General features: G+C 43.0%; 1 protein-coding gene across 1 annotated transcript in view; it reads left to right on the top strand.

Moving 5' to 3' along the window:
* DCTD (dCMP deaminase) overlaps positions 1 to 16442 on the top strand; it is a 181303-nt gene that overhangs the window by 96175 nt on the left and 68686 nt on the right. Inside the window, exon 5 of the mRNA XM_085641881.1 lies at positions 12432 to 12528. Coding sequence (XP_085498007.1) covers positions 12432 to 12528 — 97 coding nt within the window. The remainder of the gene's footprint in view (positions 1 to 12431; positions 12529 to 16442) is intronic.

Below are 16442 nucleotides of genomic sequence, written 5' to 3'. Positions count from 1 at the left end.
TTTAGAAAGCTGCTTAAAACTTGTTTGTGCTCTGCTCTTAATTGTGTGCCAGTGCGTTTGTGGTTATTCACGGTCTTTGTTTTGTTTTTTCTCAGTGCCAAGGTACTCTTATAAGGATGTTTGTTGAGCTTTAAAATGAAATACAAATAAATACAATTGTGATTAAGCTTCTGTGATATAGCTATGTAGGTCTTCTGAACGTTATAATGAAATAGAAATGCTAGTCTAAGGCGTTGCGGCAAACACTTGTGTTAGTGCAAGGTCTTCGTAGGTTCTCTTTTTGTGTTTGGCCCTCCCCGAGAGCATGGACCAAGAACTTGTGTCCATCCACTGTTCCCGTTTTTGAAGCTTCTTTTTTCTTTGTGTTCAAGTACTCCATATGAGTGCTTGTGTTTTCAATCTGTCTCTCATATTGCTGTCCACGTAGCTTCCATTCCTTTCCACCAATCCTCTTAAATGTTGCTTCGTTGCCCACGCAATGCCTCTCTACCCGACTTCACATAATACCGCTCAACTCTACATCACTCTACTCTACCCGACTCCTAGCGACACCAATCCACTCTGTGCTACTCTACACCACTGTATTCCATGCAACTCCACTCCCTGCCATTCTAGTCTAACTCACTCAATGCCACTCTGCTCTATATTATGCAGTCCACTCTATGCCACTGCACCCTACACTGCTCTATTTTATGCCAATCCACTCTGTGCTACTGCACTCTACACCACTCTTCTGTACTCCACGCCACTCCACTGTACCTTATTCCACTGTACCTTATTCCACTCTACTCTGCACCACTCTACCCTACGCCACTCCAAGTCACTCTACCCCATGCCACTCTACTCCACATTGCTGTACAACATGGCTAAAAGACATTGGCAATGCCAGTCGCTCTTGTGTAGGCAAAGCCTATATTGGCTTTGCCACTGCTTGTTGACTGAGGCCTCATCCTGCTGGTTGGTTTCAGAGGATTTTCTGTTGTATAAAAAATACACTTAAGATGCAAAGCTACTCCTCCGCCAGTTTGATTACTACCGGAAGAGTTCTGCCAAGGTCTGCTGACAGTATCAAAATATCGTCCGCATACAGCGCTACCCTTCTCTCTCAATGCACATGTGTCAAAAGGACTTAATGTCTGGATTGTCTCTAAGTTTCTGTGCAAACGGTTCAAAATACATGTCGAATAATAGGGGGGAGAGGGGGCAGCCCTGTCGGGTTCCTCTGGTTATAACAAATGATTGTGTAAGGCTACCATTAACCAAAAGCTTAGCTGATGGAGATTTGTATAGCAGCTGTATGGCACAGCAAAATTTAGCACCCAAATTGAATTTTTCCATGACTTCCGACCGGTAGATCCAGTTCACTCTGTTGAAAGCCTTTGTGGCATCCAGGGTCAAGGCTGCAAGAGGGAGTGAATGGGTGGAGGCGATATCTATCGCGCCGACCATATTATGAGTGAGATCTGCCAACTGCCTCCCTTTCAAGAACCCCCTTTGGTCAGGGTGGAGAATGTGTTGGGCCAGCTCGCCCAATCTAGCTGCCAGAATGGTTGTGAAGACCTTGTAATCGGCATTTTAAAGTGAAATGGGCCGGTAAGACCCACACCTAGAGGGATTTTTGCCCGGTTTCAAGATGAGAACTACAGTGGCGTTGTTCCATGTTACCGGTGGGCTGACCCTGTCCATAAAGATTTTATTAAACAGATGGGTTTTTGTTGGAATTATACTCTCCCCCAATAATCTATATATTTCAATTGGGAGTCTATCTGGACCAGCCGCTTTACCCCTTTTTCCACTCACCAGTGCCTTCCTCACTTCCTCTTGTGTGATGGGCAGACCAAGATGTAATTGTTGGTCGGAGCTAATAGGCGTTAAACGTGATATTCTCCAACCATAATCTTGCCTTGAGATTATCGTCTGTGGAGGTCTCTTTATATATCTCCTGAAAGTAATCCAGGAAAACCTCTCCAATACCTTCATCTGAGGAAATGGGGGATTCCCGATTACCTACGGAGATCTTTTATATGGTTCCGGAGCTGATCTGCTTTGATTTTCCAAGCTAATAATTTTCCAGCTCCTTCCCCATACTCAAAATGGGCCATCTTGCTCGCCTCCCATCTACGCGTAAGTCGCGCCTGGAGAAGACTCCATTTGCTCCTTCAAATCCCTACATTTTCTCCAGATCTTCAATCTGACCAATTCCCTCTTGAATGTTTAACTTGGCCTCCACTTTCCTCATTTCTTCCTCCAAAACTATGATCTCTTCTCTGTATTTCTTAAGTCTATAACTTGACCTATTGGTTATTATACCCCTTAAAAAAGCTTTAAGAGTATCCCATACTGTAGTGATATCGGCAGTTCCCAAATTGGTCTCTAAGAATTGATTTGTCTCCCTGGAGAGAAAACTTGTCTCTTTCTCTTCAAGTAGCAAGGTGCGGTCAAAAGACCAAGTTCTGACCTGTTGAGTCTGTAGGCATTGAAGAGTCAGTAGAATACTAGAATGGTCCAGCATATGTGATGGCGGGTATGTTATATCCTTTACTTTGTCTCTGAGATTGTAATTGATCAGAATATAGTCAGTTCGTGACTTGTGTTTATACTTAACAACTGTTGCCCAGACCTTTCTCTCCAGATGTCACCGAGACCAGTTGAGACATTATTGCCAAAAGGGATACCCTAGATCTTGAAGGGGCGATTGCTCTGCTATTAGGAGATTTATCTAATTTGGGATTGAGAAAGATATTAAAGTCTCTTGCCCATATTACTGGCTCTGCGAAATCCAATAGGTGAGAGAAAATAGTTTGGAGATTTGAGGGATCGTCCTGATTCCGGCCATAATAGCCGACTAATGTAAAGAGAGAGCCTCTTAAAGTGACCTTCAATATCAGCCATCTCCCCCCTGGGTCACACTTACATTGCAAAATCTGTGCTTTGGCTAGTTTTTTAAAAAGAATCCACACCCATGTTTGCTGTCTGATCAGTACATACAAAAGAATCCACCCATTTCTGTGACCTTAATATTTTTCTGCTTTAAGAAGGTGAGTCTCCTGAATGACCACAACCTGCGCTGGGGAGTCTCTCCGATATTGTGGGATTTTCCTTCTACGTGACCCCACCTGCAGCCCATTCACATTCCAGGACAGTATCTGGAAAGTACTCATTTATTTGGAGACTCCGCCCTCCATGCCCTCCTTAATACAAGACATCAATAACAACTTGATTTTAGCCCTTGAGTCAGTCCTAGACTGACTAAAACTGTCAGATCTAAAAAACATAATAAAACTAAGGCGAATGAGTTTTTTAATTTTTTTTATCCCCCTGTGCTCACCTACCTCCCCTCCCTCCCCCGCCCTTGGAGAACCCTTTCCCCATTTAACTGGACTAGTTGTTGTCCAGATATGGTGTCCATATCTCCTCCTTCTCTACCTCAATCACACCTAAGTGTTACCCACCGGAGAAAGAAAACAGAAAGGAAATATATCATGTACCATACATGTACCATGCATCAACATAGACATTTATATATCCTCTTTTTTTTTTTCCTTTATTTTCCTCCTTTTTTTTTCTTTTTTTCTTTCCTTCTATGTCTTCCCTTTTTCTCCTTTTTTTTAATCACTTTTTCCTCCGATATTATAGTGCCAAATCTTTAAGCTATTACTACAACACCCTGTATCTACAGAATACCTTGAATATTTGATTAGCATTTAATTGATATTTAGTTTATGATATTTAATTTATTAAGGAGGCCCTTTAGCGATGCTATCCAGCAATTCATCTGCCTCCTGGACGGACCTGATGTTGTGCATTTTATTATTGTGCATAGCCTTCAAGAAGGCAGGAAATTTAAGTTGCACGGTGGCGCCGATCTTCTTAAAGTTGTCCATCCTTCTCCCAAGCTCCCACTGTCTTTCTAATGTGTCTCTCGACCGGTCTGAATGAACTTCAAAGGTGAAATCTTTGCTTCTTAATGTTTTTGCCTTTGATGCCAAATGTAAAAAAAATTCTTTTACAGCATAGGTAAGGAAATCAATGAGAATCTTCCTTGGCTTAGTTCTATTTGGATTTAAGCGGAAGGGATCCATATGGACTCTTTGTATGTCCTTTGTCAGCGACTCCACAGAATCGTCAAGTGGCAGAATCTCTTTAATCAAATTTACGATAAAATTCCTCAAATCTGTCCCTCTTTCCCCTCTGGAATGTTCAAAACTCGAAGGTTATTCGTGTGGGAGTTGTTTTCTAGCATTTCCAATTTTTCTCGAAGCACAACCTCCCCCTTTTGTAGGTCATATATTTTAGACTCCGCAATCCCTGAATTGATCTTAACCCCTCTACAGAATTTTTGGTCTAAATAGCCAGATATCAGGACCTGCTAGATCTCTTCTATTTTATTCAATCTTACTGGCAAGAAGACAAATCTGTAAACCATGGGTAGACACTACCCCTCCCAAACATTCGGATTGGTTGACTTCTCTATATGAAACATCCAAGATGGATTTGGCCAGACTGTGCAGCAGGAAAAAGATTGCATACTAGGACATGCTGTTGCAGTGGAGATGAAGTGTGTTTTTTTTGTTTTTTTAGGTCCAATGATTATGCCAACTGTACACTCCTTGGACCAAGTTGAATCTTCCCATGTGGTTATGCGGCATCTTGTGCGTTCACATGGTCTTAGAACAATTTGGAGTGATACCCATCCTTCCTATACCAAGGGAAAGTGGCTTTCTGGGCTGAAAACATATCCCATCTGGGCGATGGTACCGAGAGAATCCACTGAAAGAGCCCATGTCATCCTAGGTCATTGAGAAGGGATACATACAGACGGTTTGCACACTATGGGTAAAGGCGAATGAGGACAAAAAAATACAAAAAAAGAATGTGACTAGTCCTACTTCCATTATTGGTTGCAACTTTGCCTGTATTGAAGCCGTATGTTTAGAACTGCGGTCCCTGCAACTTTGGGTTATGAGACAGGAATGGGCGTTGAAAGAAAGAAAAGTTGGTGCGAGGGTGCCAGCAATTTCTGCACAAAAAGCCCCCTATTATTTTATGTGTACGTCACGAGCAAAGTGGGAATCTTGTTGCAAGATGGCTCAGTGATTTGTGCGTTTTCCTGCTGATGTCTGTTTGACAATAATCCGGCACGGTCAACTGTGATTTTCATTGCTGTAAGTGTGATAAATTGGGTACCGTTATATTGATCTGTTTATAATATATAGAATTCTCTAAACTGGTATTCAGGGTAACAGGTGTTCTCCATTTATGCATCCATGGTCTGGAACAACGTCCTATGGATACAATCCATCAGGATTGCCCCATCCTTGCTACAGTTTGAGAAAGCTGCCAATAACCCTCTTTAAAGAACATTTGATCAGAACGAGACACCTTTCTGTCTCACTCTCAGAACTTGGCAAGCCCACCATTGGCCTAGTGACTGTATCTTTGCTTATGACCCTGTACAGTGCTCCACACCTCTTTTTCGCTTAATACAAATACCAAACACACACAGTGCTATATAAAAGTCAAGCTGGTCTAATCTAAACTCATGGGGACAGTCCTGTTCTTACCATACCCTACTGCTGGATAGGTCTGGGGATTTAGGTTTTGTGCCAAATCATGCCAACAGATTATCCTAAAAAATTAGGCTTTTCCCGCCCCAACCCAGACAGATGTATTTATCCTTAAGGGTTCATGCACGATTACAGCCTTTCAGAAATGGGGCTTATCATCCAGAGATTAAATTACTGCTTTACGTAATGACTTGCCATTACTCTTACAAGCATGTTACATAAGAGGCACTTTTGCATGGAGTACTTTATTCTGATGTATACTTCTTCCCTCCGATTCCTAGACTTGTGAATTATTTTCTGGTACCAGAATGGATCTGGAAAATATTCTTCCAGTAGTGTCTCCCTGCATAGGGATTGCCGTCCAATCGTGTGCATTTGTTGCAGCTGTTTGGCTACCTTACTGACATTAACTTGTACAGGCATAATAGCTGTCTTCATTAATTTTAGCTAAATTATTCTTCCTCCTTTTGTATGATCATATTTTGAGCATTTGTCAGTTATTATTTAGTGACTTAATAAGTAACTGCACTCAGAGCCAAAGTTAGACCCTCTACATTTACCAACAGAGAATTTTGGGATAAAATCCATATGTGCGAGGTTGAGGAACACACCAATTTCATAACCCAAAATTCACATGAATCTTGTTTAAACTCCAGTTTTTATTTGTTTGGACTGAAAAATACCAGTCTTTTTTGCCAGGGTGGACCTTTCCATTACCAGTTTTAGTGGATTATTTTTATACAATCTCCCAAATTATGCATAAAAATATTAGATTTATGATCTGAGGTGTCTTTATTGCCCACCTTGAGCCTTTTAACCCAGATGAGCGCACAGACTTTCAGTGCACTGAATCAGTTCTCGGATTTCTATATAGTTTCACTCTCAAAGCTGCTGCTCTTTAGACTCAATGAAGGAGATCCACTGTAATTCCCTGGACAGAAGTCTCTAGAGTTACTCTTTCATAGATTTTAAGGAGTTGGCACGAACACTTTCTTTTCCCTGCTTCTGAAGTCTGTTAAAGCAATCTGATATATATATAATGCAGGTCTGTGGCTGACAAAATCCCCCATGACGTCTTGCATTCATTAATAAAACAAATATTTGCATTACCTACCCACACACCTTGAAAGGCTATGACATACGTTTTGCCATAATATTGAAATAACCCCTTCCCTTCTGCAGTGTGCCACATCCTTTCACTATGCTGCAACAGAGGACACTACATCGAATTCAAGGAAGAGTTTGGATTGATAAGAATTAATTGTTCTCTAGTAATGGATCATGTATTGATGTAGCTGCTGTTGGCTGTTTGAATGTTCCCCTTCGTCAGCGTGGCCAGTAGAAATTGAGTGTGTAACATTCTAATTAAAATGTAAGTCCCAACAAAGGACTCTTTTCAAAATTCAGTTCAACTTGTTTTCCCCCAACCGTTCAGTACCACGTCCCTCAGTCATCTAACCTTCCTCAGATTCTTATTGGGAATCACCCAGAGCGCTGCCGTGTTCACATCTGTGTGAGGAATCACAGTTCGCTACTGACTTAAGTCTGAGTCTGGGAATATTTTTTTCTAGTACTCTACCAGTTTGAGCATCCATTTTTTAAATGTTTCAACTGATCAAGATAGAACAGAAGAAAAAGAAAGAGGGTAAACGCAGTCAGAGACATTTAGATTTTTACCCTTACTATTATTTGTACAATTGTTACTTCTCCTTTTTAGGTCTCGCCTAGCGTTGGAGCGCGCATGCGCTCCTCGCTCTGCGAGGTGTCTTGTAATCAAAAACATTTCTGTAGTGGAGTTGAAGCCACGCCCATCTTTTTGATTGGCTGGCGTCATCGTTTATGCTCAACGCTGGCCTCCGATTGAAAATGAGGCTTTTTTCTTACAGCTCTGTCTCCTTTTTGGACGGCCCATCCCGACTGGATGTTTTACTTGCGACGTGACACTGTCTCCTTTATTAGTCGTGTCGGCACTATGTTTTTCCAGTCGCCTTTGGCAAGGGCGGCCGGCCACGTGTTTATTTTTGCATTGCGCTTTCAATATAAACAAGTGGCAAATATAAATAAGCGGCTGCCTTTGCGCAATGGCGAGAGCTTTTTTTTTTATCTCAGAGATTCAAGTTGATTTTGCCTACAACCCCAATCCCGTGAGCACAGAAGGCTGCTGTAACAAAACGGACGGTATATTAATATTAATCTTAAACTCATTAAAAGGGCAGCGTTGAGAAGTGAAAAGTGTGAAACATCGCCACCCATCATTTTACGGAGGCCAATTCACACTCGATGCCAAAGATATTCAAAAGTAAATATGCACAGTTCTAATACAAAAATTACACCAGTTTCTCGACACTTGCAATACGGGACCGAGGGTGCAATGCGCACATGAACTAAACGTCGAGAAGACAAGATGAGCGCCCAGAGCAAACACTGGTCGGCGGTCCGAGCCCCACAGACTCATTCCGTGAATACTGGCAGTGCCCATGCAGTGACGGGCCTTTCAGTCCTGCCCTGATACAAGCTGGCATTGCAAACTTGACGAAACTGACACACCAGAATGTTGTGACCACCGTCGTTAGCATGTTCACCCTCTGTGCAGGTCAGAACGTTACAATGTTACATATCTGTAAAATACTATGGATAACCTAATCTTACCCCGTCCCCATTGGATTCGCTTACTACTAGCCAGAGGAAATACAACGCAAAAAGTAACCTGGATTGTCGGATGCAAAATCAAACAAGCATTTCAGCACTTCAGTGAAATAAACCCAGTCTCCAAGCACCCAAATATGACACCTTGGCTGCCGCACCCCTACCCGCAAACTGTGCGAAGCCTTCCTTTGCACGTCACGGTGTGTTTACGATATGTCACCAGGGTCTCCTTAGACAATAATTCAAGATCTGCTCGGAGACACGTCCTTCTGTTGCGGTGAGTGCACACGTGTACTTTTGGAAGACTCCATCGAAAACTGCATTCGACCCCAATGAATGCGAGTTCATGCAAAGACGCCCCGAAGGAATGGTCCCCAAATCTGTTCCTAGAGACGCCAACCCGTAGATAATCAGGGGCCTGCTTTTAAACAGACTGGCGTGTAACAAAATACGTTTTTGATATTTTGGTGCGCACATAACATGCCACACAGTCATCTTCTGAAAAAAAAAAACCACACGTAGCACATTTTTGGAGCAGCAAATTTACCACATCATGCCAGCCACGAGGGGCACTTCGAAAGATCAGAACAGACCTTTGGCCGCACAAAACGCCCCCGCCCACCTTTGCAAAGGCCAGGTTTATACAATCCATATCAAAGTATTCCAATAAAACGGTGTCTGAGAGGCACCCGTCTTGCCGTCAAGCAGTGTCCATCCCTTACCTACTTTTGATGGCGAGCGATGGGTCGCACTTATTACCTTTACGACTTTATCTCCGTAAGCAGAGGAATGGGGATACACCTACCTTACACAGAGCGATGGGTCGCGAACAAAATCCTTAATACATTTAAAACAGTGACCAAAAAAGTCACCCAAACTCGAGCCTCAACACTACAATCATTTGCAATGCAATAGGTCTCGCATTTATGCGAGTTTAAACTATTGGCATTCTAAATGACCATGCCTTTTTATTTATGTTTTAATAACTAAAACAAAAATAAAGAGCATTGTTATTTGCAATGTCAATGGCTCAAACTCGTGTAAATGCGAGACCTATTGCATTGCAAATGCTTGTTTCTTTAGCATATGGAAAGAGATTTATTAAGGTGGTGTAGGAACCTGACCAGGCAAAGCAAAAGGCTAAAGCTTCCCCTAAGCCCACTCACACCTCCAGATCCCAAGTTCCAGCAAGGGGAGTCGACAGAGTTCAAGGCAGGGGAGCCCTTCCAGACCAAATTACTCTGAGATGACCCTGATTTTCTTCTGAGTATTCCTCTAAATCTGTAAGTCTCCTGCTGTCTGCCTCCAACTCAGGTTCCTTCTTACCCAACATTGATAGTGACATCTAAGAACAAGATGTTGAACTCATTAGAGCCCAGCCCTCGGACATCTGGATGAGATTTTGCACCTAGTGATCACAATAACGGAGTACACTCAGTCTTGTGATCCACTTGAACTGTTGCCTTACTTGGTGGACCTGTCAAAAATGCGATTTCAGCACATTGCATTCCTCATGAGTTCAACAGTAAATTCCAGATAGAATAGGCTGAGGGCAGACTCTGTTCACACAGCCAGTCATATAAAGACTGTTGAAAGGACTATGTTGCATGTTTCCTCCAATTAGGAAACGGACACTGCAGTTCTTCCCAATCTAGCGACCACTGTTTGACCAAATAATTCCTGTATGATCAGATACCCAACATGGATGACAGCCTTATGACAGCTATCACATTGGTCAGGAAGGTGGGTGATACTGGTTTCCTCGGCTGGGGAGCCGTACATCAAGTTTTATCTTGGAAACTGTCACACTCTGAATCCACCCAAGGTGCACTCCAAAGTTCAAATATGGTGTCTAACTTCCACCCAAACTAAACAGTAGATCTACCAATGTTTTTGAATTCACCTGAATCCAGAGGGAAGCAGGCCTTACACACTCTGGTTATAACAAGAACACTCGGTATGCATTCAGAACAAAATCTCCAGAAGCTACACATCTCGAACTACTTGGTGAGCTAGTTTACAATAGCTTGTAATCTAAATGAATATGACTTTATAAAGGATGTACAAATCGAACAGATATTGTTACAGGTAACTTTTTAGGGCTCGCGCCTGCTTTGCAGTGCGGAGCACTGCCCGCGCAGCGAGAGTCCTCTTGTAGGGGGTTTAGAAACGGACCTAATAATCGCACACGCTCGTGCGTGTGCTTTTCCTTTCGGCTCTCGCTATTGGCCTTTGCGTGCGTCTGTTTTTTTATAAAAGACAGCACGCAATTGGCCAAAGGCAGGCGCATTGCTCCGCCTATGGCCTATTGGTGTCTGTTACGAGCGCCGCTGCCATGTGGTTTCAATTATCGTGCCCCGACACGGGCGCGATAATTTAAACCACATGTGTCGCTGTGGAGTGCCCGCGCTCCACTCGCGGGCTTCTTCTTTTTTGAATTCATTTCACAGGGAAGCAACTAAATGAAAGAACAGCTGGTGTCTTGTGTGCTTCTTGTTATACATGCTCTCACCTAAATAAGCATAACAAGGTTAAGTGGTACTATTTACAATCAGAGCAATATAATGAAGCCAGCCTGTGCAATTTTAAGTAAAAATACATCTTAAACATTTTCATACAACTCATCCCTTTCAGGAATGGCTCTACACATGGCAGCGTGCGATAAAGGGGAAAGATAGAAAAGTTGAACGACTGCACTATAATAAAAAGTGCGTACCTTTAATTTACAAAGCATGGAGACAACAGTGGTTTTCTATAAAAATTGGAATCCAAAGGAGCAGTGAATAACCCAGACTCTCTGATGCGCAGCAAGTTTTACAATAGTGCCGCTGCCATACCAGCGTCCTCGGCTCACCTATAGCACTATCGGCATGCCGTGCTTACCCGAGTTCTTTCTTGCCCTCTGGACTCGGAGCCGTGCTAGTTCTGTCTGGGATTCCGAGGCGTGAGCTGCTGTCAGTCGGCGAGGGCCTCACCACCGGACTTGGAGCTCCAGTGCCCTCAGCCTGGTATCAGCCTCCGTACACATACAACAACCGTTGATGGTTTCCTTGGAGACAGGCTCGTCCATGACTCTGAGTTCTAGTGGCAACGCCCGTCGCCGGGATACAGGTGAGACAAAAGGAGGCGGCGTTTGAATGCCATGCAAAGCTTCGCGAAGAGTGGCGAGCTTGTCTGTCTGTCAAATGAGGAGTGAGGCACCCATGTTGTCATGCTGCTGGTGTGGAAGCTGTAGTCTCATACTTTTTCCTGTGCAGCAAGCAATGTGCGGATACTGAGAAATGTGGTATATTTGCACTTCATCTGTACTACTTGGGCTACTTTCCATCCACTTCAGTTTGTTTTTCAGCAAGGGTCCATTTATGGGACTGAGTTTGAACTGTCAGGGTTTTTTAATTCTGCACTCAGTCTGGGCAGTGCAAGCGCTGCTCTGTGAGGCATGCAGTATTCAGGTAGGCTTTTTACAGCAGGGAACGCCATGGTGGCGCCTGCATTTAAAAAAAAACTATCCGCTTTTTGTTGTTGTTTACAAGTGTTCCATGCCACGCCTTCACGTTAATAGAGGGTGCGTCCCTTTCTTTAGTCGAGCCTCGTCTAAAGAGAGGGGCAGGGCCGCCATTAAAGTGAAACCGAAGCATGGGGCACTTTTACAAAAAAATGCATTTGTTGGTCAAGTTGACAAACAAATGTTTTTTTTTGTAAAATCGCCCAATACCACGCTTCCACTTTAAATGGTGTCCACGCCGCTTTCTTTAAACACTTCTCGTCTAAAGAAGGGGGCACGGCATCTATTAACGTAAAAGGGCAACATGGGGCACTTGTAAACAACAACACACATTTGCAATCCAATAGGTCTCGCGTTTGCGAGAATTTAAGCTATTGTCATTTACAATGCCAATAGCTCAAACTCTCATAAATGCGAGATCTATTGCATTGCAAATGCTTGTTTTTCTAGTCATAAATGCATAAGCTTGGATAACTTGCAATTACTTGTTTGCAGGAATGTGAACAAAATAGTGTTGGTCTACAGCAACCCTCTGATACTCTGTATAAACTTTGTTGCCTTCATATAAAATTGTCTGAAAACGGGTATTAAGCATTGGAAATTGGATTTTTTGTGGGTTAGCTGCATGACACACTTTCTGTATTTTCTAAATGACAATTTGTGTGGTCCTTCTGATTCTTTTTCTGATTTTCTTTTAACGTATCCTTCCTAAGGTATCAAAGAAGTGATTTTTATGTCGGACAAATATCACGATAACCCTGAAATGAAAGCTGCAAGACGGATGTTCGATTTGACTGGAATTGTATACAAGTAAGACTGGAAGCACTGAACATGTCATTGCTTTAGAAGTTATTTTCTGTGTGTACAGGGATGTATTATGCTATGTGCTGAAACAATTTAAGCAAAACAACTAATCTGTCAGATACAGTGTGAGTTGATGCAGGTGCCTATCCTCCAGCCTAGAAGTCAGTTAGACGATAGTGAGTTCTAAGGGGACAAAATTGATGATGTTACACGGACTGCATTGCTTTATGGTCTTTTCTTATGTTTTGGTATCCATGTGATACCAGCTACCGAACAATACTTCTAAGGTATGTAAACTTCAGTCTGTTGCCAGCTGTTAGTATACGTTTTTCTTATTAGTCTTACTGGGTTATGTTCTAAAAAGCTCTGACTATCCTAGCTCTATCTGCCCGGTCTAATTTTTATGTAATATATTTAGTTGTAAATAACTGTGTTAAGTTAAATTAATTTTAATATAATTTCTACCTGACTCTTGATTAAGAAAATATACGTGTAACACGATGAATGTTCAACAAAGAAGTTTTACGTAGCTAAGATTTACAGCCGACAAACACACCCCAACGACAGCAAAAACATCATCATTCTATATCTGACAGGAGAGCTGTTCATCTGAACGACTCCATCCAGGGCGATTCCTTTGATTAGTGACAATCTCTCCCCACTTCCTCCAACAGCTGCCTTTTACATTCTAGCAACAACTTTGTCACATAGCCTTCTCGCTGTCTTCTTGGTTAATATTTATCAGGTCGGTCTCATCTGCAGTCTTCTTATCGAATCACCAGCCATGCTTGTATGTTATTTAGAATGGAAGCCACATCTGTAGTTTCCTTCGTACACAATCACGTGCTCCGGCTAATATTCTACTTTGGTTAGAGTTAAAGCAACATGTGCTGTGCTTGTCAAATTCACTATCCTCCCCTACTTGCCCATAACCCTCCTCTACTTGCCCAGATCTATTTTTCAATAGAGTTTATTTACTCAGCTGTGACTTCATCTCTATAACCTTGGTTGTTCCTAAATGTAATTAATTCACTATACAGTAAGTACATTCGGGTTTTTTACTTTTCCAGAGCCTTTCTGAATCTCATTTGATTTTCACTAGTTTGTTAAAGAAAAAAAAAACAAGACTAACCATTGTTGAAATTTAAGCAGGCCATTGGAGACTGTGGTACTCAAGATAGAGCCAAATGAAATATTGAAGTGAGACTGAGACGCCTGGTGTGTTTTCATAAAGTGCACACCAGTACCAAAAGGAACATTCTCAAAGGCCTTTTAAACAGTAAGTCCCTCATTACGAGTGGCCCTTTATTTGATCTGGCAGTTCCAGTCCTCGTAGAAATTGTATCTTCAGGAGTCAGAAAAATCATCTTGTGACAAGTTATACCTTGAGGTTCTGGCTATGAATGGGGAATACGCACATTTATCGGATTAAATGCATTCATTTTCTGTGTTTATTCCTTAATCTTGGCTTCATTTTCACCTTGTATTATAGGTGCTTTGGAGATACGTATGATCCTAATAAGCTCATTAACTCCAGTATTTGATACGAGATTCTGTCTGCATATTTCTTACCTTTGAATATTTCTCAGGAGTCAGACTGGATCCGGTAATGTTCGAGCAGTATCCCTGTGCACTGGTAGGTGGGTGGTGGTAGGCTCTGCGTCACCAGCCGCGCTGGATGTGACATGCACATGTCTATATAGGAGATACTCCAGCGTGCTGATGTCAGTTCTTTACTTTCCGTGCCAGTAGGTGCAGATCCGTAGAGAGCTGCCCCCAGTCTTTTTTTTAATGACTTTTTTCTCAACTTTTTTCAAAGCCTTTTTTTAGATTTGATCTCCTGTTGTGCTAGGAATGTCTCTCAAGAACCCCAGAGGCTTAAACCCATGTGTTTGTCACAGGCAAAAGTCTGTGACAGACCCACATCTGGTTTGCCTTGGGTGTTTGGAGCGGGACCAAGAGGATTGACGAACAATGGACTCCAAGGAGCTGAGGGAACAGTCGCTCGATGTCTGACAACCCTGCTATGCTCTCGATCCCAGTTGCGGAGAAGGTCCTGAGACCTCTCTCGGTCCTGAGACCTCTCTTGGTCCTGAGACCTCTCTCGGTCCTGCTCCTGACAGTTGTCGCCTCGATCCTGTTCATAGGGTAAATCACACAGAAAGATGTCTAAAAAATCGAAGTTGTCTTTGACTTCTCCATGCTGGTCCAAGTCTTCGCCCCTGGCGTGGGAACAAAAGCAATCTAGGCCTTGTTCCGTGTTGGATCCGGTGCCAGGATAGACTCTGTGCCTTCCAGACTTTCCCAGATCTGGAGGGATGCCCGGCCTACTCAAAGAGTTTTATGAGCCTATGCACCTCATATTTGGGGGGCCTGACCCTTCATAAGCGCCTTCCGGCCTCACGGAAAGGACCCCTACTGGTTCTCTGTGTGGTGGTTTGCACTTGGTGCCAGTCAGGCCCCTTGAACCCAGTGCTGGATTCTGAGCGGCACCGGCTGCGAGACTGGGACCTTCCCCGGCACCTGCCCCAGTGCCGTCGGTCTCAACGCTCCGTCGTGGCCCAGACCCCATTGTTTTTATTTGTTCTTTTATTTGGCTCTCATTTGTGCAATAAACAAACTGGAAGAAATCAAGGGAGTCTCGCTCTCTCCCTGGGCCGATGGAGTGACAGAGAGCAAGTCCCCAAACCTCCTGTCCCATAGGGTCCAAAAGGGAGAAGATCTGGGGGTACCAGTCCCAATCATTAATACCCAGGAGTTATTGCGATCTTGCTTAATAATCGGACTTCTAAGCCAGTTTGCCAATCTTATATACTTATATAATTATCCCCAAAACTAAAAATTCTGTTCCCAAATTTCCCAAAAGTCAAGCTTCTTAATTACCTCCCTGCTCCGATCCAGCATTCGCATCCTTTGTTGATGTCCAACCACTCCCTCCTCGAGGGGGAGGGGGGATGCTGAGATACCCACTTAATACAAATCTCACGTCTGGCTAATAAAATCAACACAAACAGATTCCTCCATTTACTACTCAGATTAGCCCTTAACCCTTCCTCGTTCACAACCCCAAACATGCTTACCTCCAGGTTCATACCCAACACTGTTGAAAGGACCTCAATTACATCATGCCAGTACACCTGGAGGTTGGGGCAATGGCAAAACATGTGCAGATCATCGGCTTCTTCCACCCCACACATAGGACAGCTCTTAACCATCTGCTTGTTCATTCTTGTCAGCTTTTTCGGTGCCCAATATGCCCTGTGTATCGTAAATAAATGATTGTTTCTGAGTGGGGCGGCACTGACAACATGCCACAGAGTAGACATTGATACTTGCCAGAGATTTTGCACATCCCCAGACGGCAGATTCTTCCTCTAATTCTCTATAGGGAGAGTAAGCTCTTCAGCCTCAGCAAGTACAGACAACCATTACCAGTTCAAGACCTCCTTTCTCTGTGAATGGGCTCTTTAAAAACTTTGCTTCAAGTTCACTCTTACCCACCTCTTCCTTCTCCAAAGATTTTACCCAACTAGCCAGCTGGTAGTACTTGAATCTAGAAATACCACCATTGACCATTGATGAGAATTGTTCCCAGTCTACTAAGGACTTTCCATCAAGTAACTGGTCCATCTCATTAGTCCTGCTTTTGCTAGTGGGCTTGAGAGTTTATCCTTCAAGCATTCGGGGAGACCCGGGGATGTCCATATTGGAGCGTAGCTGCTGTAGTACGGGATTCCTAAGGCTCTCCTGATTTGAGACCAAAGTTACATGCTGCTATTAGTATCTTCAGCTTCACTTTTTTGAAGACTTCAGGTGTCCAAATTTATACAAAAAACAATCCCCCTCTAGATGTGTCATGGCTTGTATATACGGAGGGTACACTTGATGTTCTTGGTGCAAAGTTATTATTATTTTAAACT

The sequence above is a fragment of the Triturus cristatus genome, chromosome 2_2 (genome assembly GCF_964204655.1).
Source record: "Triturus cristatus chromosome 2_2, aTriCri1.1, whole genome shotgun sequence".
Lineage (NCBI taxonomy): Eukaryota > Metazoa > Chordata > Amphibia > Caudata > Salamandridae > Triturus > Triturus cristatus.
This window is presented reverse-complemented; position numbering and strand designations above follow the sequence as displayed.